We start from the raw sequence: 24,594 nt of genomic DNA, 5'->3' as shown, positions 1-24,594 counted from the left end.
CATATTTTAGGCTTGTGGTGTCGTGTTGTGTTTACGTCATATAACAAATTTGTGTGGAACACAAAGCGCACCGGTCGACCAGTTTATAAAGAGGCACTTCCTCTCCCATAATGTGCATTCATTCTAGGCTATGACCTGTCAGTTAGTTCAATGCCATAGTGCAGTATTCAATGATCTTGTGCCACCTATAATTATTCTATTACTACAGGCCTGTAATACACATTTGTCTTTGATTGCATTATAGATTCATGATACATTTATGATTCCTGGAAAAGAGTGTTGTACTGATTAACTGAAATGTCTAGTATGTACAGTAAAATGGTTTATAGGCAAAATTCACATTGTTACCTGTGTGTAGGGTGTGGTTCAATTGATACTTTCCCAAGCTGCGACTAAAGACATGTTTTGAAATGCATCACAAATTGGTTAGGAGATCATCAATACAGCTCATGATTTTTTCATGTAGGGTAGGCTGAGTGTCATTATATTCCTTTTACACAAGTCAGAAAGAAATCATGCAGAAGTGTTTTGTCAAAGGGTACAGTGGTTTGTCCCATTGTCACACAGGCTGATGATAGCTGGAAATCTTAATTGGCTCTGCCTTACAGAAGGTTGATTAGTCGGAGTAAAGCAGGTACAATGTAGTCTGAATCTCCCCTTCCTTTGACTAACTACTTTAGCCATGATTGAAATTTTGAGTCAGCATATTTTGTGCCGTTGTTCCACACCTATTGATCGATGGTCTCAAATATTATTTCCCACAGAGCCTCTATAATAGCATGTTGGGGGGCGGAAGTGAACCTTGGCTGTATGGCATCCATGTTAAATTGATCCATTTTATGACTACCATTGTGTGGATGCCATCGGTCAATATTGACCAAGGTAAAATCCTAATGACCACTGACTCCATAGCTATCCATTTAATGGGTGAAACAAAGTGCCTAAGGGAGGATTTAATACTGATTCTAGATCAATTTCCTACTTAGAAATCACTATTTCAGCTTATATATTCTTATTCCATAATCATACATTTATGTACCAAGCAAGGTCAAATCATTGTGTCAAGAGCCGGCTTTCTCTTACATGAGGTAACCTTGATGTATTAACGTCACAGGGGGGCCTTCGCAGGTTTGCCCTTGAGCAGATTGTCTTTCATCCTGTAATACTGCTACTGTCTGCTAGTCTTTGTAATGCAAATCATAAACACTGTACTGAGCTGGTCAGACTGGAATAGGGTTTCCCACCTTATGGTTTAATCAGGTAAGATACTGTGCTCTTACCTTCAATCTTTATGACAAGTCAGGAATGTTTTTACTCTTTGAAGATATACTGCTTACCTTAATGGTTCAATTAGGATGTGACATTTTTTGTTGCAATGTTGGTATATTTGGAAGGAATAATGCTGTCTATAGAAAAGTGGAGGGCAACACTAGCCTGTGATCCAGCGTTCCTACTCCAACCATATGGCCTTTGTTGGCACTTGACTCCAGCTTAACAATGGCTGGATGCCACTGGCTATAGGGCAACACAGTGATTTTGTATAGTTAGATGGGAGTGGTCTAATTATAATGTCAAGCAGACCTGTTTACAAAATAGGGTGGAGTTTTCATCCATTACCAGGTGCCTGAGCTTTGAAACATAATAGTCTGTTTAAGAGCATGTAAATATTTTGTGTGCATGTGAGATATACAGTTACCTTGTCACATTTTGATTGCACCTCATTAGTAGTTAGCCTCCATTGCAGATCCTACCAGCCTTTTCTTCTAAAGCTACATGCAGTTTTCTAATAGCTGCAGGGTAGTCCTCATTGAAAACCATGGGTTACTTTGTAAAAAAAACTCAAATTGTGTAGGTACAGGTGAAACACAAGAGGCGAGTAGAAACAGACTCCTGGCTCCCGGGGATCAAACCTGGGCTCGCCAGTCCAAAGGCCGCATGCCATAACCACTAGGTAAAAAAGTCTGGACCAGTTAGACTGTTGGTGGCGCTTGAACCACACTGTTACAGCCCTACTACCAGTAACCAGGTTCTGATTACTTTCTGATATCTGATTTCTGCTCACCCAGCCAACAATCAGATCTTAGCAAATAAGATACCCACAGCTATATTACCAAAATACTATAGGTACACATCTATTCAGAAAAAATATCTGATGACGTCTGCAATTGAGGCAAAGTAATACTACGCTATGTACCCAATGTTACTATACAATATCTTGTAAGATATTCTTTATTTGTAAACTCATGCCAGAAGGCCAATTGCAAGTGTACACATAGATTAAAAATATCGAAGGGGAATTGCTTGAAGACTTAGTGGTTTTATGTTCACGTTTTTCACGGTGACCTCTTCACAGCGAACTTAAAACCACCCCAAAAATTTCTCTTTTTACAGTGATGCCAGTTCCAATGACCAGCTTAAAACCACGGCACCGCTAACACTTCATTTTCTCCCAACGGCCAGATGAAATCCACACTAACTTTTCCCCTTTTACAGTAACTTAAAAAGGGTAGACTTAAGTGAAAAAAGTCTAGTCTGTAAATCTATGTACATGTACATTACTGGGTGTCCCACATTTTTAATGATAAGTGGGTTTGTGATTTACTACCTATTCAAGATTGATCACCTGTTTCAAGGACAGCCATTCACCCCACCTACATGCCCTGGTTCCCATGGCAACATGATACTCACCCAGCTGGCTGTTTGAACATCTGACCCTCAGGGCTCCTTCTATCTGATCCTTTATGACCTCATTAAAGCATGGAAGGTACTTTGGGCTAATACTGTAAATGCAAAAATGTTCGTGGTGGTTTTATGTTCGCGGTTTTCACAGCGACAGTTAGACCGCAAACTTAAAACCACCACGAACATTTTCGTCTAATACTGTAGCGGTATGAGACTATAGCACTGCCGCGAACTTAAAACCACCGCAAACACTCCATTTTCCCCTTAGTGTGAAATAAAAACCACACAAACTTAAATACATTTACAGTTACTGGCTATACATGTAATTGGATCCAAGATTTTATTAAGATCTCTTGCTTTTCATGTCTTTGTGAATGATGATGTCTGTCTTACACTATTCTATTGGAGAAGTTATGAAAGATTTTATTGAATTGGAACATGATATGAAATGCAAACAGAAAATTTAGCCCTGAGTTGTGTACGCACAATCAGCCCACTTTGGAGCTGTTGTCCAATCAGCAGTGTTGCAGGTGTTTGGTATCTGATAAAATATGCTAATTGCCCCCCTCCCCTCTTTTGCTGTACCTCTATATACATGTACCTTCAAGGGTTTGCCACTGTTAAACATGTCAACACTGAAGAGTAATGTAAACACAATTACTAGGTTCCAGACTTAGGGAACATCTAGTTGTTGAGTCCATGTTTAATACCATCTGTTTCTTTTATCTTGGCAAAGTGTCGACAGTATGCTTGTTACTATTCTCTTGTATCAAATATCTTTGATTGAGCAAACATCTGAAAGGGCATACATTATATACACAATGACAACCAATAAGAGGGAAGAACTATAGAATTCTATCCCATTGTTTTCATTCCCATTAAATGTTTGTTTTGAGTGAGACAAGGCTCCCACAAAGGATTCATGAAGTGTTTGTTTGCCAAAGTTAAAGAAAATGTTGTCAGTTCTATTTCTGACTTTTGGAAGGTGTGACCCTTAAATATATAGTAATGGTACATCTAGAACCACTACCACCAAGTATTCAATAAATTCAATAAGTCACAAATGTTGAATAATCATCAATGCTTTTTTGCTTGTGTAAAGAAAAGAATTACAACATTTAGGTACCTTAACGTTGGTAGCTTTAAAAAAGTTTAATGAAATCGCAGCTTTAAGTTTAATGTAGGCTGCAGATCATGAGCATGTACATGTAACTGATTTAAGTCTACATGGACTGTTATACTGTCTTGGTATAGGAACTTACAGTCTGTATAGACCTGGTTGTGAATGATAAAGGAGGTTCAATGTACATGTTTGCCTATTTTTGTTTCTCCACTTAATCATCATATTGCTGAACTGAGGGCGTGCTTGCTGTACAAGGAGTAGTATTGTATTCCTGCCACTGACCTTTGGTAAACCATTAATCCCTCAAAATTTATGGTTTTTAAAGAATCCATTTATAGATAAGGTGCAAGATTTATGACTTCTTGGATATAACTGAATATAACCTATGCAGCTAAATGACCAGAGAAACATACACCACAATGTGTCTGATCATATTTGGTAAAATTTTACTGCTCCTGAAAGTGGACATACACATACATAGTAAATACAAATGTAGCCATAATACAAAAGGGTCTTGTGGAAGCCCTTGGATGTTTACTCACAAGTTGCAGTGCCAGGCGGTACAATGCTAAATGCACGTGGTAACACGCCCAATCTACGTTGCTGGGTTAACATGTGATATATGACTCAGAGTTCTGATCAAAGAAAACAACTTTTCTCGCCATGCTTTAAAGATAACGTGTTGGCATTGGCTGTGCTGAGGTTGTTAGTCAAGATATGCCAGACTTGACTGTGATAACCTCCTCAGACTACTCAGAAAACACGGACAGGCAAGGTGTTGTTAAGGACTGGGGAGACATGTGCTGCAGGTGTGTCGTTCCAGCACCTGCTTGTTTGGACCTGTTGTTAGCTTCTATTAGTTCTCCTGCTCCTTTAGAATTTATAGGATTTGCAACCTTTAATGAAGGAATCATGCTGCACTCCCTGGCTTCCATGCACCTTCCGAGGTTCCTCTACAAGAAACAACGACGGACCATAGAAATAATCGAGCTTCAGCAATTTCCTCCACCAGGAACAAAATTGGAACCGACTTACAGAAAGCTACGCCGGGTAAAGCAATGTCCAGACATAAAAACTGTGTCCGAACAAGTTGCCACGCAGAACGGACAGATTCAGGAGCAACCAAGCCACCCGAATTGGTTTTTCTTCAAGAAGCCTGAGCTGGAAATTCTTTCCATTCCTAAAGTCTCGCCACTAGAAGATGTCTCTTCACAAGAACCAAATAAGCAGCAGAATCACCAACATCTGCTGACTATACAGCCCCTTAGTGTAGAAGCACAGCTTAGACGGTTGTCTCTAGAAGCTTTGGAACAAGACTCGGAGGATTGGAAGTGTTCTTGTAATGGAGAAGGAGTCAGCAAGGACTGGATTTCATCTGAGGGGAGAGGAGATGTGAGGTTATATGAAAGAAGGAAGGGTCCAAGGATAGAGCCTCTTAAGATGCCTCTCCCAGACATCACAGAAGAGGATGATGTGTTCGTGAGTGGAGATCTAGACGATGGAGTAGGTATTTCTTCATCGTTCAGGATTATTTTCCTTCACTTTCTAAGCCCGCTTTCCACTAGACAATACAAACTGGATTTTGGGTTAAATGGACGTTTTGGGGGTCCCCATTCTACCTGGACCCAAGGAGTAAAAAGTGGGTTAAAAAGAGTGACTTTTCACCGCATCATTTTGGGTGAGGACTCCCAAAACGTCTGTGTAACCCCACATCCAGTTGGTAGTTAGACAGCAATCCCTGAACGACCTTACTGCGACCAAAATTGGATTTGTGTGACCTTGATTTCCTAACTGAAACATGATGCAAGATGTAAACTCACAAATTGTTTGTGAAAATTGTTCTTTATCTATGAAATTCATTGAGCGACTCGTCAAATGTTTGGTTGCTTAGTCCCTTAGCAGTCGCAGCCTCTAATGGACAGGGGGTGTGACTGTGTAAGTGTTTTCACCCCCACACTGTTACAGTTCAACAGCACGACCTTCACATTCCCACCCTTTATTATTGCTATGACAACAGGTGAAACATGGGGATTTTATGGTCCTTATCACTAACGTCCAGATAAGGCGTTACCAGCTCGTTTATGGCACCCCTTTAATTACAAGTAATGTTACTCCTCAGTTTATTGTACAAAGTTACTGTAAATGCAGTTTCATGTAAGTTTGCGATGGTTTAATATTTGCAGATTCCGCGATAATCTCTCCACCGCCCTCCTACCACCTTGTATCAACCGCGAACTAAAATCCACCGCAAACACTCCATTTTTTCCCTACCGCGAAATTAAATCACCGGGAACTTGAATGCATGTACAGTATTCAAATTGATGATACGTGTGGATATGATAATAGCTCACACCACTGTTTCTGATAGATCCTTGTATCAGTAGCAGACTTGATGTCAGGTGTATACAGACAGATGTACAAATGTAGGTCAAGAATCATATGCATTGTGTGGTACCACAGGTGTTGCTAGGTTCAACTCAAAAGCTTTGATCAGGAGATATGACATTTACCTACCGCATTTGTCTTTGATGTTTCATGCGCCTTGTTTGTATAGCCAGGATAAACACTGTATACCTTGATTTATAACTGAGTATTGGTTAGGAAATACTGGACACCCTCTGTCCCCTATATCCAAGTGGTACCACCCACAAAACTTACAATGCCACGCCCCCTCCATGAACAGAAGGAAAAAGTGAAGTTGCTTGATTTATAGAAATGTATTCCTGATGGGTGGGCATATATACACACCATTAATTGCAGGTTTTGGTATTGCTCCTGGCAAAACAAAAATCAAATGTAGAAATCTTGCTTTTATTAGTGCCTAAATCACGTAATGTTAACCTTAGGTTATGCTGTGATGTTACATACATGTACATGGTACATGCAGAGGTCTTCAAGTATAGACGTTAAACATGAAAGACTTCCAACTTGATAAAAATGCCAATCACGGATAGTTGATGAGTATCGTCATGAGTATGAGATTGGGCTTCTAATTTGGCTGCCATTGGTTTCCAGATGAAAGTAAATTGCATGTAATGGGCCCTATTAAAGGCGACCAAATAATTAGCTTGCATTTTGCATCTTTGTGTAGCTAGAGGAACATTGGGTACAGTTAGCGAAGACTTGGGACATTCCTGAACTGTCTCATGATCAGGAGCAACCTGTCTCCCAGACAACATCTCTTCCCACATTAGTATGCTGTGTGCAGCCACAGTATGTGGCAAATGTCACGTAGGCACCTTGCATGTTTGCTTACCAATGATTGACAGAACAAGATGCTGAATCTACAATCACGACATGTGATTAGTTGTCCCTGTATTGAGAACTTCAAATAGTCTAGTCTCTTTCATGTCCTGCATGATGTGCATACGCAGCCTACGTGTACGTGGGCTTTAGCTGTATACATTTGCATCTTGTATATTAGTCTGAGTCCGGAGACATTGTTAGAATGGAGCGTGTGAGAGTCAAACGGCAAAAGAAGGACCCGTCTAGGAAAGTAGAGTCACCAATGCGCCGGCACGCAGTTCCTTGCAAGAAGCAGTTCCAAGAAATGGTGAAGGTACAATCCTGTATAGAATGTCAATTTGTGGACTGTGAAAATATATTCTGTAGATGTTGCAGTATTTCCGCTAGAAATGGTGTGAAAGGATACAGTAAGTGCACATTGTAATTCCTGTGTGATGATGATGGGCCATTCCCAAACGTTTTCTCTTGAACTTCAAAGTCATGGCAGTGAGGCGTGTTATTACACCACCTGCAGTCCGGGGACTATAGGCCACAGCAAAACCATTACTCAGTTTTATCAAATGCTTTTTGTGAACATCTGCATCGCCAGGTGTGAATACAAATGTGCATACATGTCAAAGTCCCACAGTCTTCAAATATTCATAGGTTATGTGAAGTTTTATAGCTTTAATGCCCTTTCTGGTTTAGGTCAGGTCCTGGAAATAGGAAGGCTCAGGGGAAAAGGACACATTTGAGAAATAGGCATGCAATAATCCCAGCAGACTTGACATATGCTCATTGCTGCAAGAATGAGAATATTGTCATTGGGTGGAAGGAATGATATTGCCATACAGGTGTCATGGCCTTTGTTGCAGTCTCAAAAGAGGATCGTATGAAGGATAAAAGTTGATAAATTAGCATTGACATTGAAGCCATGTATTCCTGGCAGATGAACAGTCACTGTAGTATCATTGTTATGAATTCTAAATTGGGGTCCATAGAATTATGTTTTTGTGCTAAGCACCCCAGTAGGCACACAGTTAGTATAAACGTCAATATGGTTTCCTGGCATGTTACTGTAAATTGTAACAAAATTTAGCGTTGGTTTTATTTGGGCAATTTTTCTGGTGACCTCCCCACTGCAAAGACAACGCAGATATGTCTCCCTTGTATGACTACTGCAGAATTGTTTCACTCTCGAATTTAAAACACCACCAAAATATAATTTATCCTCCTATCGCCAAATAAAACCCACCATGAAACTAGATTAATTTACAGTATCGCTGCAGCTAATGAATATTTCATGGTTGAATGTTGAAATGAAAGGGTATCCCTGGGGTTCGGCAGAAACAAGATTGCCTATAATTGTAATCTAGTAAGGTAAGAGGTGTGACCCTATATATACAAGCTCACTACTCCTGTTGTGAAGTCAACTATTCCACCATTCTGTCAGGTATTGTCGTAGAATACTTTGCTTTCACTTTGATTGTTATATCTAATATATTCTTTATTAGGATGGGAATATGTCGGAAATTAGGTTGACGCCAGTGGCATAGATAATGTTAGATTAAGGTCGCTGATGTTGTAGAGCAATATTATTGTGTCTGAAGGATAGCTTATGATGTATATGGAAATAATATCCTGGTCGTAAACATGTCTGATTTTATTGGGGTCATTTAGAGTTGAATTGGTTTGGACGTATGGATATCTTTTTGCATTTTTGTCACACACAGTAGAATTACAGGCTCTGGTGGTCGTTTTCTGGGTAGAGAATCTACCAAAACACTCATCAAATATGGCATCATGACATTTTGAGGCAGCTCTGGTGAATCAATATTGGTTGTGCATCGTGAAATGACTGACAGTTTACCGATAAATCTGTGTCTGTTTGCATGTTCCCGTATGTTAATTGGGAAGCACATGTACAGTTGGAATGATAGTCGTACAGAGAAGGGTTTGAACCACACTGTGTGGATGTAATTTATAACGTTAATGCCATGATTATTGTCTGACTTGCTTACAGGTTAAAAATACATACATGTACATGTATCTAGATTAGGTAAAGAGGTTGCTTCAATCTATGTACAGTATATAGGAGTCAAACAAAATGGCAAAAGGTCTACCTCATATCCTGTTGTTTGATGTTACAATAAACATTTTTCTCCTGTTTCAGATCCAAGGCTCAGATCCACTAGCAATGAAGATGCAGCAAGCACAGACACCCTTAGAAGCAGGTGGGGAAATTTTATCATGGTACCTCAGCACATAGTCTGTATAACACAAACTCCAGCTGTCCGGGGGTTTCTCTCCCCTCCCCGCAGCAAGCCGTTACAGGAGCTTGATTGAGTTCAGGCTACTCAGCACACTAAAGCACTGATGTGTCAATGGAAATATATATGGAAGCAACAAGCTGAATAAGTTGTTGCCATGATTGATTAGATGACAGCGTAGAAATCTATCCACTGTTTTAGGAGATATTGCTATACAGGAAACATCTGCAAAATGAAGTAGAAATTTATTGAAATATATTGTGCAACCAAATATATTGGTGAAATGGGTTACTCCTTTTTTCGCATGGAAAAATTACATTCTTTGGTCAGGTTTAGATTAGAACCTCTTTGATGCAATTCTGTCATGCTAACTTTAAATTTTACACATTGTGTTATTGTTACATTATGTATATTATGTGACTTGTGTATAAGGCTTTAGAGTTATTAAGAGTGCTGTTTTATGTTTCAGATGATGCTGTGTACCTTAATTTTATGAAGTCTCACCATATATATGACATCATCCCAACGAGCTCCAAACTAGTTGTGTTTGACACACAGCTACTGGTACGTAACATTTATGGCACAATTAGTGCATGTCAAATTTGAAATATCTATCTTTATATATGATGGAGCAACCATATGTGTTTCAGGTATGATTTCCCATGACCATGTACACAGTAGAATTAGTGAATCGTCAGTTATATATACATTGTATTCTTATTCAGACTTAGGGCACAAGATACCCACCTGAGATTTATTTGATAATTTTCAGAATGCAGAAACAGACATCGACAACTTCCAACTTTTCAGGCTAAAATGATGTAGTCTTGGTGTTATGCATCACATATGACAGAAAGCAGAAATGATATTATGTCTTGAGCCATAAAACTATATTATAATATTTGTATTGGTAGCTATAGCATCAGCTACATGTATGTTATTATGCCTGTCATATTACCAAATGAACATGAATTTTTTTAAATTTTCAGGTGAAGAAAGCCTTCTTTGCATTAGTGTACAATGGTAAGTTCCCTCATGGCAGTCATGCATGGGTATCACTAATTTTGATAAATGGTACGTGTAGTAGCTGTGATACATGTAGTAAAGAAGTGGTACCAATTATGTTATGATTTATAACGTTACACGTATGCATAAGTGCTGCTATAGTCAACCATATTCAGCATGGTGATATTTCCTGGGTCTGTGACTTGTCGTGAATAAATCTTCCCCATTAAAACTTAGTACATGTATCTGATCCAAAATAGGCCAGATGTAGATGAAGAGGATTTGTAGGAATATAACTCGCAGCTGTTGTATGATACTAGTAACTGCTACAGTATCAAACCTTGTGTTTTCTGATGTCATTGATATCATTATTTAACCTTTAGCACACTGAAGTTAGGCAGCAGCAGGGGAAGATTAAATGGGGCACCCCCTGATGTCATACTTACACAGCTTAAGCTGTGAGCTGCCTTTTTGATGCCATAGCCCTGGAAGTTAAGCATTAGCCCTTGGCTCTGACGCACACTTTCTGCCATCATACCTATAAATTAATCGTGGTTTTACCGAAGACATTTCAATGCCATAGCCCTGGGAGTTCAGCTTTAACCCTTGGCTTTGGCACATGCACACTTTCTGCCATTAGACTTATATTGTATTAAGCAAATGGTACTACTGTAGAGTTTTAATGCCTTAGCCATGGGAGCTAAGCTTATTTTCTTGGCTCTGTCTTAGAGTTTCTGATGTCAAAGCTGTTAATGTGCTGCCTTTGCTGGGTGGATTTTGTATGAGTTTGTCCAAACTTGTCCAATATGGCACGTAGGCAATACATCAAAGTGCTTCGATCACATTACCAGCACATGCATGTACAGTCAAAAGGTTCTTCTTGTAATGAAATACTTGAAGAAGATAACTGCAGGATAGACCAGGAATTTAATTTAATCAAAGGCTGGAAAAGTGTCTTCATCGGAATTTTGTTACTTGCTTGGTGACAGAAGAAGGGACAGTGTAACTGTAAGATGAAAAAAGGAATTACACAATCCGTCGATCTAAAGAAAATTGTGACCATCACTCCTTCCACATCCCATTTTGTTTGCTCCATCCCCAAGTTAATGGATTGGTTGGATGCCGGCACATAAGTGCACATCAAGGAGATTGGATGCAGGCCCAGAATGAGTCTAAGACAAAAACTGATATCCTTTCACAGATAAGCGACTGTGAGAAGAATACAAAGTGGTGTCATTTATTCTGTGTCACAAGAACTAAAGCTTGAGTCATTACTATGCTAAATGTTTCGTATGTGTTTCAACAACTGCATAATATGTACGTGTAATATATATTGCAAATACTTTATGGCCCAAACTGAGCGATACTGATGTTAACTGGCTGGCGGACACATATATCTGTATGAAATATTACAGCCAATTCTCTTGTGATATATCATAGAGAAGAAATATTTTACCCCAACCACAGTTTGTCCTTGAAATGACTTTCAATTGTTCCTAACCTTTAAATTTCAAGATTCAACTTCCAACTGAAGAATGATTACGCCAACTGTCCCTCCCCACATATTATGTGTCCCTCATACTGCTTCTCATTATAGTTTTGCTTTAAGATTTCCTGTATAAAGCAGGACTATGGTTATGGTGTGTAGTACAATGATAATCTTGACACATTTTCCTCCTCTTGTTAGGTATAAGGGCTGCTCCGCTGTGGGATAGTAGAACACAGAACTTTGTAGGTAAGTGTTGTTTTGTTATAATTGCTTTGCCAACATATTTTGGCAAAATACAAAGTCAGTAAAGGGACAGCCAACCAAAATTAAGGCAACTGAAGGTTTCCATGAGTTTGATGTCATTTGTTTTGTCTTTTTTCCTCAGGAATGTTGACAATCACGGACTTCATCAATGTGTTACAAAAGTACTACAAGTCTCCTCTGGTCCAGATGGATGAACTGGAGGAACACAAGATTGCCACATGGAGAGGTGAGGGCGGGGCAGGGATGGTTGTCATGGTAACAGAACACATGGAGGGTAGGGCAGGGATGGTTGCCATGGTGACAGAACACATGGAGAAGTGAGGATGGGGCAGAGGCAGTTGTCATGGTAACAACACATGGAGGTAATAGTGGGACAGGGACAATTGTCATGGTAACAACACATGGAGGTAATAGTGGGACAGGGACAATTGTCATGGTAACAACACATGGAGAAGTGATGGAAGAGCAGGGGAGGTTGTCATGGTAACAACATGGGCAGATGAGGGCAGGGCAAGGAAGTTTGTCATACGTAACAAAGCACAGAAGTTTGGTAGTTTTGTAGCTATGGCTAAAGATACAGTCAGTACACAGGTTGAAATCCAGTCAATGCACGAGGAGGGCACCAAATTGATTTCGTCTGCTTCAGCTCGACTGATGACCTTGGTTTGACATTACACCTAGGCTTGATGAAATGTAGCCAAATTCCAGTACGATAAATAATGTGTTCTGTATGTGTTCAGTGCCTGACACAACTTTGAGAGTCTAGTGATGCCTCCTATCTGGAATGGTTCAAACTGCAGATGAAGGGCCCACAAACAGGTGTTATTGGCTGAAGACCATAGATAGTCTGAAGTAAGTTACTGTATGATTTGTTGTAATGAAAAAACATTTTGGCTGACTTTAACATTTTTCCCCATTGCTATACAGAGGTGCTAGGACTGACCAACCGGCCACTTGTCAGCATAGACCCAGATGAGACGTACGTACCCTTGTACTTCTTTATGTAGGAATCTTAAGTACTAGTTTTGTTTTTGTCTTTAAAAACAATTCGAGCCTCAGAAAATCAGCTTTGAAGCCCAATATTCCTTTATGCTGCTGTAACATGATGTACACAAACTATTTTTTACTTTGTTGTTTCATGTGCAGGTTGTTTGAAGGCATTAAGAGACTGATCGGGTGCAAGATCCATCGTCTTCCTGTACTAGACGAGACAACGGGCAATGCAATCTACGTCCTCACTCACAAGAGGATACTCAAGTTCCTCTGGTTATATGTAAGTAATCCCACTTGTACATAAGATGTGGCAAAGATGTGTTTATTTTAATAGATATTTACATAAACTATATACCTTGGTATGAAGGATTCTTGTTCTGATAACTCTGTCCTAAAGATGAGAACATACTTTGTGCAGCCTTTGCATTTAGAAACACGTCATACTTCTGAAGTACTTTACATTGAAGAACCCTAAGTTATTTTCTTTGAAAAACAAGAATACTTTTTTCTTTTTGTCCTTATGTTGTTGTGCCTGTACAGCAGTAATAGTATGTTTTCTTTAAGCTGATATCATAGTTTACAACTGTCCTTTTTTTAGACCCTTTCTTTGTGTTCATGTTGTCTTATTATGTTGTGGCTGATTTTCAGCTGAAGGACATCCCCAAGCCAGACTACATGAACAACACTCTAGAGGAGCTGGGCATCGGGACCTATTCCAACATAGCAACTGTGAGTCATTTATTGGGCATTTGTCAAGATTATCTATAGTATAAGTGCATGCGTATATGTGTGCGTGTGTGTTTGTTTACATCGTGTGTGTGTTAGTGTATGTGCATACTAGGCAAACTATGAACTTTGGCCAAAATGTGTCCTAGAAATTTTAAGCACTTCTCTTGTTATTATCTTACGTGGAAAGTATACCATCAAGAGTACACTATCCGATGTTGTAATGCATGCTACCTGAGGTCTGCAGCAGAATACTTAATGCTGTGGGCCATGTCTTAGAGTAAAATTTGTACTAACTGATGAACGTTGTCAATGTGTATTGACTTTGTCATCAGTGTTTTCCTTACAGTTACCTTGGTATGGTGCCTATACTAAGCTATATAAGCGAACACCATATTTGAAAAATTATATCTCTGTTGGGATTGGTATGATCTACGTTAATTGTAAAACTGGAAAAAAAACAGCAGCTTATAATTAGGTTACATTCACCTGTGGCCACCATTCCCATCAAAAGAACAAGGGAAAACACTTGTGTTTGATTGAACTGGGTGAAATTTTGTGTTGCTGTGATTTTGTCACTTCTGTAGGCATCACCGGAAACCCACCTAATCCATGCTCTTCACATCTTTGTGGAAAGGCGAGTGTCCGCCCTCCCGGTTGTAGATAGCGACGGTAAGACGTGTCCCCCTCCCCACGTGGTTGGTAGATGATTTTCCTCCCTTTTACTCCTGACAGGCCCCAGCTGACATCCCCCTAATCCAGGCCCTGCACATCTTTGTGCAGCGGAGGGTGTCTGCTCTGCCCGTGGTTGATGACAATGGTGCGTTCTTTCTCACCCTTTTATTTCTCTCTCTCTTTCCACTAACCCCTTTCTTTTTGAATACCCTGGAAAGCAAGAGTATCTGCGGAGCAGCTAAGCGACTTGCCCCACCTGGCCAACGGAGTTACATAGCCCCTCGAGGGCTGTGTATTGTGGGTCGGCCAGATGGTCTCGCTTTCCGGGGAAAGTCGCTAAGCTGCCCCGCAGATACTCTGGCTTTCCAGGGTATTTTCTGTAGGATGTTGGCGAGAAGTAGCGTTGTCCATGTTGAAGTGGAAGCATTTATTCCCCTTGAGAAAATATGAAAAGTCACTTCAACTGTGTGACAAGCTCAATTCTTGCAACATCTTGAAATACCTTTCCTCCCTCACTTCTGCTTAGCTAGAATCTGTAAACAGTAGTATGCTGTAACAGTTCTTTTTCTGCTATTGACCAGTGCTTAGCAAAATATTTTAAAAATGTCGCTCTTGCTCTTACCTTCATTTACTTGTGCATTGCTAAATGTTTGCCTTCAGCCACGTAGGAATAGACCAGTGCAACAGTTCAATACTTGCTTTTCATCCCTCAGGTAAAGTGGTGGACATCTACGCCAAGTTTGATGCAATTGTAAGTAACTTTTCTTTGGCTTAGTAGATGTTAAGTGTAAAAAGAACTGAATCTATGTAGATATTTACTGCAAATATAAACTCTTAGAAAACTGTTAGGGTTGTGTTCCATCCCTTTTCTGCTCTTAATATATTAAGTTTAGTCCATTTCAGAAAAAATCTGTGGTAAAATCATCATTAACTTTTGCCTTCTTTTTCAGAACAATTTTGTAAATGTTTGGCACCTACAGCATATGTTACAAGGTTATCAATTGGCTGTTTTTGTAGAATCTGGCAGCTGAGAAGACGTACAACAACCTGGACATCACGATTCGGCAGGCCCTGCAGCACCGGAGCCAGGGGTTCGAGGGCGTGCACCGCTGTCTGAAGACTGAAACACTGGACACCATCTGTGACAGGGTCGTCAAGGCTGAGGTTTGTTTATTTGGATCACCATTAGTTATTCTGATCTTCCTTAAGTCCTTATCCAAAAGTATATACAGGAAAATTACAATATAACAACTTAAAATTACAATTAAACTAGCCACACTTATAATTACTTAACAATATTATTACGTAGTTGTGAAAACTAAAACAAAAAACTAAATTAATGGGTATAGTACCAGACTTTGGCTGGGGAGGTAAAAGGCAGTAAAAGGAGAGGGATGGGCTCCACCTTCCAATACCGTGCCCTAGACACAGTGGATAACAGCCCACTGTCCCTATGGCCTCAAAAAGACTACAGGAATTAGCCTCCATAGCAGGCTCTCTGGGCCTTTTTTTGCTCATACACTTTTTGCTGATGACTTCTTTATGAACTGGTTATTTGTGCAGCCGACCCGTAAAGTATGGCCCAAAGTCATCAGCAAAAAAGTGTATTGTAAACCCAAAAAGGCCCAGAGAGCCCACTATGGAGGCTGTGATGGAATAACTTTTTTACACTGGATAAAACTATGTATCTCATGTTTGTGTTGCCCCTGCAGGTTCACAGACTGGTGGTGGTGGACACAGATGACTGTGTGGTGGGAGTCGTCTCGCTCTCAGATATTCTCAAGTTCCTGGTCCTCAAGCCTGCAGGTAACGTCTCACGGAAACATCTAGTTATTCATTTATTTATTTCATTACAAGACTACTGAGTAGCCCCTGCAACTTACAAAAGTAGATTTCCCAGAGGGCCCAGCATATACAGCACAAGACTACCATGTCTGTAACTCAAAGTTTTAGCCACTTCAATTTTTTTATTCAAGGTCAAAATCAATAAAGTTCAAAGTTGAAGTGGAGGTCAGAAGTCAAAAAATTCTCAGGAGTTGATGTGATAAGAAACATCTTAAGTTTGTGTATTATGTTTCTTAGACTTTTCTTCCAGTGTACTTCTGTATTTAATGATTTTCCTAGTTGTAATAAACATCTTTGAAATGTCATATTCCAAGTGTAGACTCAGTTTTAACCTTTTTCCAGGCTTGCTTCCCCCGCGCCCGGACGCAACGATTACCTCGCAGCCCGTGTCGGAGCGCACAAACACACCAAACACACAACCCTCCACCCCTCCCGGAGAATGAGCAACCCCAAACACACAACCCTCCACCCCTCCCGGAGAATGAGCAACCCCAAACACACAACCCTCCACCCCTCCCGGAGAATGAGCAACTCCCTCTCACCAGTTTCAACCACCGGAGACCGGACACACAGATGAACACCGGATACAACACTGGTTATCAAAGTTTACTATGGCTATGCTCTCGACTGTGATACTGTGAGGCCAAGATATTCTTTAACGCATTTACTACAGTAACTGTAGATTCAATGAAGATATAGCGTAGTCTGTGTAGAAGCTAGCACGATGACAATCTAACTTGGAGCGAAGTGTGGTCCTGTTGTGTAAAGTACATGAACATATCATGTGTTGGTCCATGAAGACCTCATGGATAAGAAGTTGTTCTGTTGTCTTGAAATGCTTCTGGAAGTTTTACCTGTAGTTTGGGAGCAATCTAGAATTGAGGACTAAGTCGCATAGTTTATAGCTACATTGCACCATTGTTCCTACAGCACAAGTTTGGTTGTGTGAACCAATGTAAGTTTTATAGTCTTAAAGACAAACCATTCACGTAACAAACGTACCATAGTAGAGTTGATGCACACTTACTGTAGATAACCCCTTGTGTTTTTTGTTCATGAGGTCTACACTGACTAACGCATCACAGCCTACCCATGGTTGTGTTAAAATGTATGTATGTTTTCAGATGGCAGCAAAGATTTAGATAGGAAGACTTTGTACAAACAAGTTGAGTAGTGCTACATAGTTCAGACACTGTGGTTTTGTGTAGAGTACTTTGTAATCCATGCATGCATGGTGCTACTAGAATCTCTGCAAGGTGCTAGTTCATGGATGTTGTTGTGAATTGGTGATTGCTAAGATTTGTTTGCATTCATGCTCACAGTTCATATTTATCTACTTTACCGACAGTTTTTGTTTTGATTTTGACAGAAATTTGCTTTTCTTTATACATGTACTATGAAACTCACAATCTACCATGATATGTCCATATTTGCAGAATTTTTGTTTGGGATACAGTATCTCACTGCATGCTGATTTTCAAACTTCCCTTTTTTGCTACTCACACTTATGTCAGTGATAGTGTTTAGTACTACAAAACTTTCATAAAAGTTCCCAGAAAAAGACTCTTAGACTAGTAAACCATTGCATTGTGTCAAACTATGGTGCAAAGACATGTTTAGTAGATGTTGTCATTGTCTTCAAACTTTGTATTGTTTGAGTAGGATGAAGTACATGTATTGAGTATGGATGTGTCCGAAGAAGACACAGTGGTTCTGAACCAAATAGAGCTCTGCAACGTGTACAGCTGTGTTTATTATATGGCTATTACTGTGTACATAAACAAAATAGTGTAAACAAGGCACATATGCAAATGTGCAAAAACGCATGTGGATTATGGAGATGTAAAAAAGAGAAGATGTAAGTGTTGTTTAACCAGGATGTCTTTCAGTTGGCTTTGAAGGTCTGTGGGTTATGTGGTCAGTTTGCAATTGGTATGTAAATTATGATGTCAACATTTTGCTCCAGAAGTAAAAAAAGTGTCACTTATGCCATCTGTACCTGCTTCAAGAGGGCAACTTCAGGCAAATATAGCAAAAATGTGGAAGATTATTAAATTTTTCATCAAAAGTCCTTTCCCTAAATGATGATTTAATGTGGTAACTATGATACTACTTGGTGAGCAGCATACGGATATTTCATTTGGTGGCCTACATGTAGAAAAAAGTCTTTGATTGAACTTTGACTCCATTATGATATATATATATATTACACTACCAATGTTTCCCCATACATTTTTACAAATGTTGAAACCAGAATACTAGTTCTATTCAGTGTTACCATAATGTGAAATGCTGTATGTTACCTTATGTGAGTCTGACATTGTAATGAGACATGGAGAAAGTCTGAACCATGAGTTGTACAACTTTGAAGATTTGAAACTGTCCCTCCCACAGTCTGTCAAAGCAGAACCTTGTATAGGGTACTCTCCAAGCAGAGGTTGGTGGAGAAGATTGTGACCTTTTTATCACATGACCCGTTTTCTTTTGGCACTTTCCACCAAGTGGAGAGAGCTGACAGAAATCGGGGCAAATGATAAAAAGGTCACAATCTTCTCCACCAACCTCTGCTTGGAGAGTAGTATAGGTAAGCCTTGTGGGCTGTATGCAACAATGTGCGCAAGAAGATTTTGGTTAATCTGGGGTATACCATTATTTCTCATCGGACCTGAATGAAAAGTGAGATAGGATATTTGGAGTTTCTTTTCGGAAGGAAAAGTGAGATGTTCCATTATTTCTTCAAAAGCACAAACAGATGAGTACATATAGGTGACTGACATACAAACTGTTAATCACATATATTTCACTAATGATACCTTTGAGGGTAAAACTTGTACATGTAGAATGCTTAACTTGAATGAGAAACTGTTTCTTGGGTCTTTTGAGAAATTCTGGTATACCTATGCTAGTTTTCATTGTTCCTAGTAAAAAGTAAGGTTGTCAGTACCAAAAATGATCACATGATCTTATAACCAGGACAGAAAGACAGTTCAGCAATTTGAATATGGATTCTCATGTGTCTATAGGCAGTTGTTGAATTGTACAATGACATCAATATCTGTTGAAAGGTTGTATGTTGAACTGTTCTTTCTGTCATGTTTAGAGGATCTGGTGCAATGAGGTTTTGATGCCAGGAGTAAGATGTGAAAAGTGTCACTGACTTCAGCATTCTCTGCAAAGTGATTCATGCTGCTTTAGGATAAGAGGAAGAGAAAGGATGTTATGTTTTCATAATGTAACTATAAATGCAAATGGTCAGCTAAAATTGGACTGCTATATTTGGATGTAGTTAATGAAAAAGGAAATGACTGTAGAAGCTGACAAAGTGTTTTGTGTTCTTCTGAAGAATTTTGCTCATCGTTTGACGAATTGTTGAGATGTTATAATTCTGTAAGAGTTGTCTAAAAAAACAGGCACTTGAAAGTTGAAAGTAGGAAATGCTTGTGGTCCCTTGAAGCTGCAGTACTACTGTTGCCAGAAAGGTGGCACTGTTAAAAGCAGGTTGACTAGTATGTTATAATAGGTTACATAACATTGATAAATTTTGCAATTACCTTTTTGAAAAGACTGAAAAGTAGAGATATGTGCTAAAAGAGATTGATATTATATATATATAAATATATACAGTAGTTACTTGCTTCCTTGGGATGCAATTGTACATACGAAAGTCAGAAATTATATATATATAGTTCAGCGAACGATACTGAAAAAAATAATTGAGAATGAAAGTTATTTTTGTAAAGGCTAGAAGGGCAATGTCCCTTGTAGTTTTGTTGGATTGAAGAAGAAAGCTTGGCTCTAACCCAAATGAGGTAAATGCGGAGATAGATTGGATATGGCAGAGGATTCTGAAGTCAGTTGGAAGGGTACCCACAGATAATGGCTATCTGTTGTATGGGAAGGTTTTACTGTATACTTCCTTGTACATTTTATTTGAAAACATTGTACATAAAACTAGTTTTTCCTGTTACATGCAGTTGAGTTGTTTTTGTGGTCTGTTCATTCTTCCTGATGTGCGCTGCACCCACAGTGTGTGATTTGCAGTGCCACATTCCATATAGCAGATGGGCCTATTTAAGATAGACCTACTATACACAGACACAGAAGACTACACTACTTTCTACAAACCCGCTTATGATACTAGAGCGACTATCATGAGATATTTCTGGAAAAAAAAAGCAAATTTAAGCGTTACTTACAATCCTAATTCTTTCATGTTGATAGGAAAAAAGGAAACTACTTAGTCTTAAAACTTAGAGACCACACAGTACAGAAAAAGGCGATTTTTTATTGTCATCCACTTTGAAAAAAAGGTTAAACCTAACAAGTTAAGTTTTAGAGTTAGCTTTTGAATTAGTCAAGTTATTATGCTGAAGGAAGATGTGAATTCTGACTCACGTTCAACTCTAAAAGCCTACTTTGTCCTAATCACAGGCCATCGCTAAGTTTAGATAGCCCTCTTGTTTCCAAACTAGAACATGGCAGAAGCTAGAATGCCGAAGCCAACGTTTATGATGGTTTCCCGTAGTCCATCATCGCAGCGGTACAAAAGCGCCGACTAGCGGTGAATAACAGCAATGCAAATATGTAAACGACTCAATGGGGTTTTACCAATGCTTTTCTCTATGGTTTTACACAGGTTTAAAAAGAGCGTCTTCTAGTGGGTGATAGAAGTATTGCAATGCTATCAAAATGTCACCCGCTGATTGAGTTTGGAGGATTATATCGAAATCCGGATGATTTCGATATAATTTCTAACATTGATGAATAGCGGTCATCTGTCTTCCGAGACTGAAGTACCATCATTGGTCACTTGAGGGCGCTTCGCGGGAAACCGTTGCAGTCAAGGGGGGTACCATCTCCCTCCGACCGCTTTAATACAATCAGAAGACTGTTCGTGATGCTGGTGTCAGGAGACAAGAAGCGTTCGGTATAAAAGGTAAGAGCATCAGACAACGTTAACCTTAACCGTTTTAAAATGTCTCAGAACGAGCAAATTGGGAGCTAAAGGACCCATGCTAGCTGGAAATTCTCAAGCTTCGTCGTTCTGAGGCAGGTTGTAATGTTACCGTAGAAAGGTTCATAGGAGCCTCCGGGGGAATTGAATACAGGCTCTTTGTCACTATTTCTGAAGTCACTACTTTAAACTTACGAGCTAGCTCCTACCTTGTTTTCACTTGACCAGTTCTATACAGCTTCTACATACCTTAGTTACTCTTATTTCCAACTTCACCAGTGTTGATAAATGTTTCTCAACCTCAAGCAACCGTCTTCACTGACAGTTACTATGACCAGACTGTGAAAACGCTTTACATTGTGCCCAACAACTTGGAATTTTATACTTTTAAGGTTTGAAGCGTTTTCCTCTGATATAATACAAATAGGTGATTTGAGTGTTTTCAGTAAACCAGTAGCCCTTGATCTGTTCTCAGGCCCATAGTTTCACCAGATTAGCAGGTCATTATAGATATAAGAGGGTGAAAGTTAAAGAAGTTGAGTAGAATGTCAAAGGAAAGGTGGATTGCGTACAAGAGGTGGTGTTTATATGAATATATAGGCGGCGCTTCGACGAACAGCCAGTGTTACTTGGGCTCCAAACGTGACACCTAAAAATCTACCCTTTTAAGTCAACTAGTGTTTAAAAAGTCTTTAACATTATTATAGATGTATGCGAATACGCCCGGACTTGTTTGGGAAAGTGTTCGCTGGCTTTAAGCCTAATGGCTTCCATATTTTCACATTTTGAAAGTCGGGACTACATACCCTATTGGAGCCTAATCTGCAGTACCGCTCCTGGCCGTCACCAAAAAGTAGCTAAAACGACCGTCAAATTGCCAAATTTCGTTCTTTTCGGGAATGGGGAAATCACGAAGGGCTCGCATAGGGGTTTGAATTTTTGAGGCTCCTTTGACTTTGACTTTAAACATACGACTATTCAAAATCAAGAATGACAATATATAAGGCATTTCAGAAACAAAACAAGTGGTTATTGGCTCATGCATGACATATTTCCTTTGCACTCTACCAATAGAAGGCCATAGATGTAGTGGAGTTTCCTTTTCCTGTAAATTGTCACGCTCTGAAGAGCTACTAAATCCAAAGTGGACTTTTCATCGTCAGGTACATTACCATATGAATGAAAACCAACATGCCATTAAGGTGTACTTATCATAATTTGCCCAAATTGCTATGTCTGCTCTAGATTAAGTGATATATCGGAGTAAGACAACAGCAGGCATGATTGTTATACGTAAAAACATTAAATGTATTCCTAATTTCAAAGATGTCCAAATATATATCTAAATCAACCCGTATATCGGGGAGGAATCAAACGTACCTTTTCAAACGTTTCAGTTGTTGGACCACAAATGAAAAGTCTACAGGGCTACTCTGGGCTTCAGGCAAGATAATTTCGAGTTATGTCGTTCCATGGAACGACAGCCTCCCCGTTGTGGGCTGGCATGTGCGAGCCTTGGACGGCTGAGCTGAGCTGTCCAATGGCTTAGGAGATCACTGGTTCTCTGTCTGGGAACTTAGTGTCTCAAAAAACTAGGGCCCTCCGTGGTGCCCCTTAAGGCCGGCCTGGCCACGCCAGGCTGTGTCGCGAGACGTCACGTAACACGATGTCGCATTATGTCAGAATTACACTGAAAAAACACAAATATTGTAAAATTTCGTCGTTAAAAGTTTATTTTCCCACAATTTCCCTGACTCTTCTTGCCCTCCCCTCAATACAAGGTTTAATATTGTATGCATATTCTAATTTGTTATTACAAACCCGTGTTTGGTTTCCCCAGCCCCACCTACACCCCCGCAAATCGTTGCACTACCTTAAGAGCAAGTATCTTTCGTTCGTGGTTTGGACACCAAAAAGGCCATATGGGTAAATTATGTTCATGAACACCTGTAACACAGGTGAGTGTAATTAATCCGAATGTAATAATTGACTTATAGAGAAACTATGAAGATTGGTCAGGACATCTATCAGTCAATTTGATCGTAGGCAAACTCCGGAGACCCAGTAGCTGACGTGAGGATACAACAAGACATTTAAGCAAAGACAAAGAAACAGTTCAAAGAAAACTATTCTTTATTCAATACTTTAGACATAAACAACAAAAGAAGGTAATAAAAAAACATCTACTGAATACCATTCTGTCATAAATGCTACTGCCAAAAATCTGACAAAGGAACACGTCCAAAGTGTACATTGAAACGAACTCTCTCGTGCTTATATGCATTCACACTATCGCTTAAGATATAAAAACAAACCTTATTTCAGTTAACATTGGATATTCTGTTATTTGTAACGCTTCTACACCTCAACATCCAAAAGTTTACCGAATACACACAAGATACAAACTATATTTATTTATCTATTTAACACATCATTCTCTCACTGACTTAGGCCCAATTTACACTTGTCCTTTTAACTGTATTACTACACATGGTAGTCTACTACAGTAGTAGACTACCATGTGTAGTACTACAGTTTCAAAGAACAAGTGTAAATTGGGCCTTACTGTAGCCTTTAGATATGCAGATATGCACATGATTTACTTATCAACGTTTTCCGTTATGACACGTCTGACTTGTCACCCTACACTATGATTCATGCCAATTTAAGATACACTGCTTCCACAGGAGGTATATTTCACTGGTGGGCCAGGCACAAAATAGACCATTTGGGTACGCATCATGTTGATGAGCTTCTGTAACACAGGTGATCGTCATTAAGTTGAATATATCTATCATCATTCCGGTAAATTATGAAGATTTTACAGTACTTCTTTACAGAATTGTTTTCCAAAGTACTCATATTCAAGTTTCCATAAGAAATGGACTCCGATGAGCTTCTGCACTGGTCCCCGCAGCAGGAAGAAGATGCCAGCTCTGTGATTCTTCGAACTTTTGCACCGGTTCCCCCAGCAGAAGGAAGATGCCAGCTCTGGTCGGTTTGAACCCCAGACAGTCTCGGCGACCAGCACTGCAGAAACTGGGGAAAGGAACTATAACTCACCTTACCATAGTTTCATACACCATTTACTACTGCCATTAGACAATAATTAAACATTAAATATACGTGACACCTTCACGACCAAATGATGATGATAGAACAATAATAACAACAGTAGAAGAACAACAAACTCCTCTCCCTTGCCTCGTGATATATTTGCGAAACGAGCCAGTAACTGTTCTGGTATTAAAATGGCGCGGCAAATCATTGAAACGTAAAGTCGGACAACCACAAATCGTTCTAAACATACAAAATAAGACATCCACAACAACTGACATTGCAT

General features: G+C 39.5%; 1 protein-coding gene across 13 annotated transcripts in view; it reads left to right on the top strand.

Annotated features, from left to right (window-relative positions):
* LOC136447828 (5'-AMP-activated protein kinase subunit gamma-1-like) overlaps positions 1 to 20,264 on the top strand; it is a 61,261-nt gene extending 40,997 nt beyond the window's left edge. For 11 of the 13 annotated variants that reach the window (XM_066446911.1, XM_066446908.1, XM_066446901.1 and 8 more), the window contains 13 exons: positions 9,204 to 9,264; positions 9,770 to 9,864; positions 10,290 to 10,323; positions 11,993 to 12,040; positions 12,180 to 12,284; positions 12,986 to 13,037; positions 13,205 to 13,331; positions 13,700 to 13,780; positions 14,513 to 14,597; positions 15,166 to 15,203; positions 15,470 to 15,616; positions 16,165 to 16,258; positions 16,640 to 20,264. In XM_066446911.1, coding sequence (XP_066303008.1) covers positions 9,204 to 9,264; positions 9,770 to 9,864; positions 10,290 to 10,323; positions 11,993 to 12,040; positions 12,180 to 12,284; positions 12,986 to 13,037; positions 13,205 to 13,331; positions 13,700 to 13,780; positions 14,513 to 14,597; positions 15,166 to 15,203; positions 15,470 to 15,616; positions 16,165 to 16,258; positions 16,640 to 16,740 — 1,068 coding nt within the window. In that variant the 3' untranslated portion in view covers positions 16,741 to 20,264. Of the gene's footprint in view, positions 1 to 4,702; positions 5,309 to 9,203; positions 9,265 to 9,769; positions 9,865 to 10,289; positions 10,324 to 11,992; positions 12,041 to 12,179; positions 12,285 to 12,985; positions 13,038 to 13,204; positions 13,332 to 13,699; positions 13,781 to 14,364; positions 14,450 to 14,512; positions 14,598 to 15,165; positions 15,204 to 15,469; positions 15,617 to 16,164; positions 16,259 to 16,639 lie in introns of those variants that run through there. The other 2 variants (XM_066446905.1, XM_066446902.1) reach the window with 2 other exon arrangements.
* Positions 20,265 to 24,594: the final 4,330 nt, after the last annotated feature.

Source organism: Branchiostoma lanceolatum, chromosome 13, assembly GCF_035083965.1.
Source record: "Branchiostoma lanceolatum isolate klBraLanc5 chromosome 13, klBraLanc5.hap2, whole genome shotgun sequence".
In the NCBI taxonomy this organism is placed as follows: Eukaryota; Metazoa; Chordata; class Leptocardii; order Amphioxiformes; family Branchiostomatidae; genus Branchiostoma; species Branchiostoma lanceolatum.
Note: the sequence above shows the minus strand (reverse complement) of the source record. Positions and strands in the feature narration are given on the sequence as shown.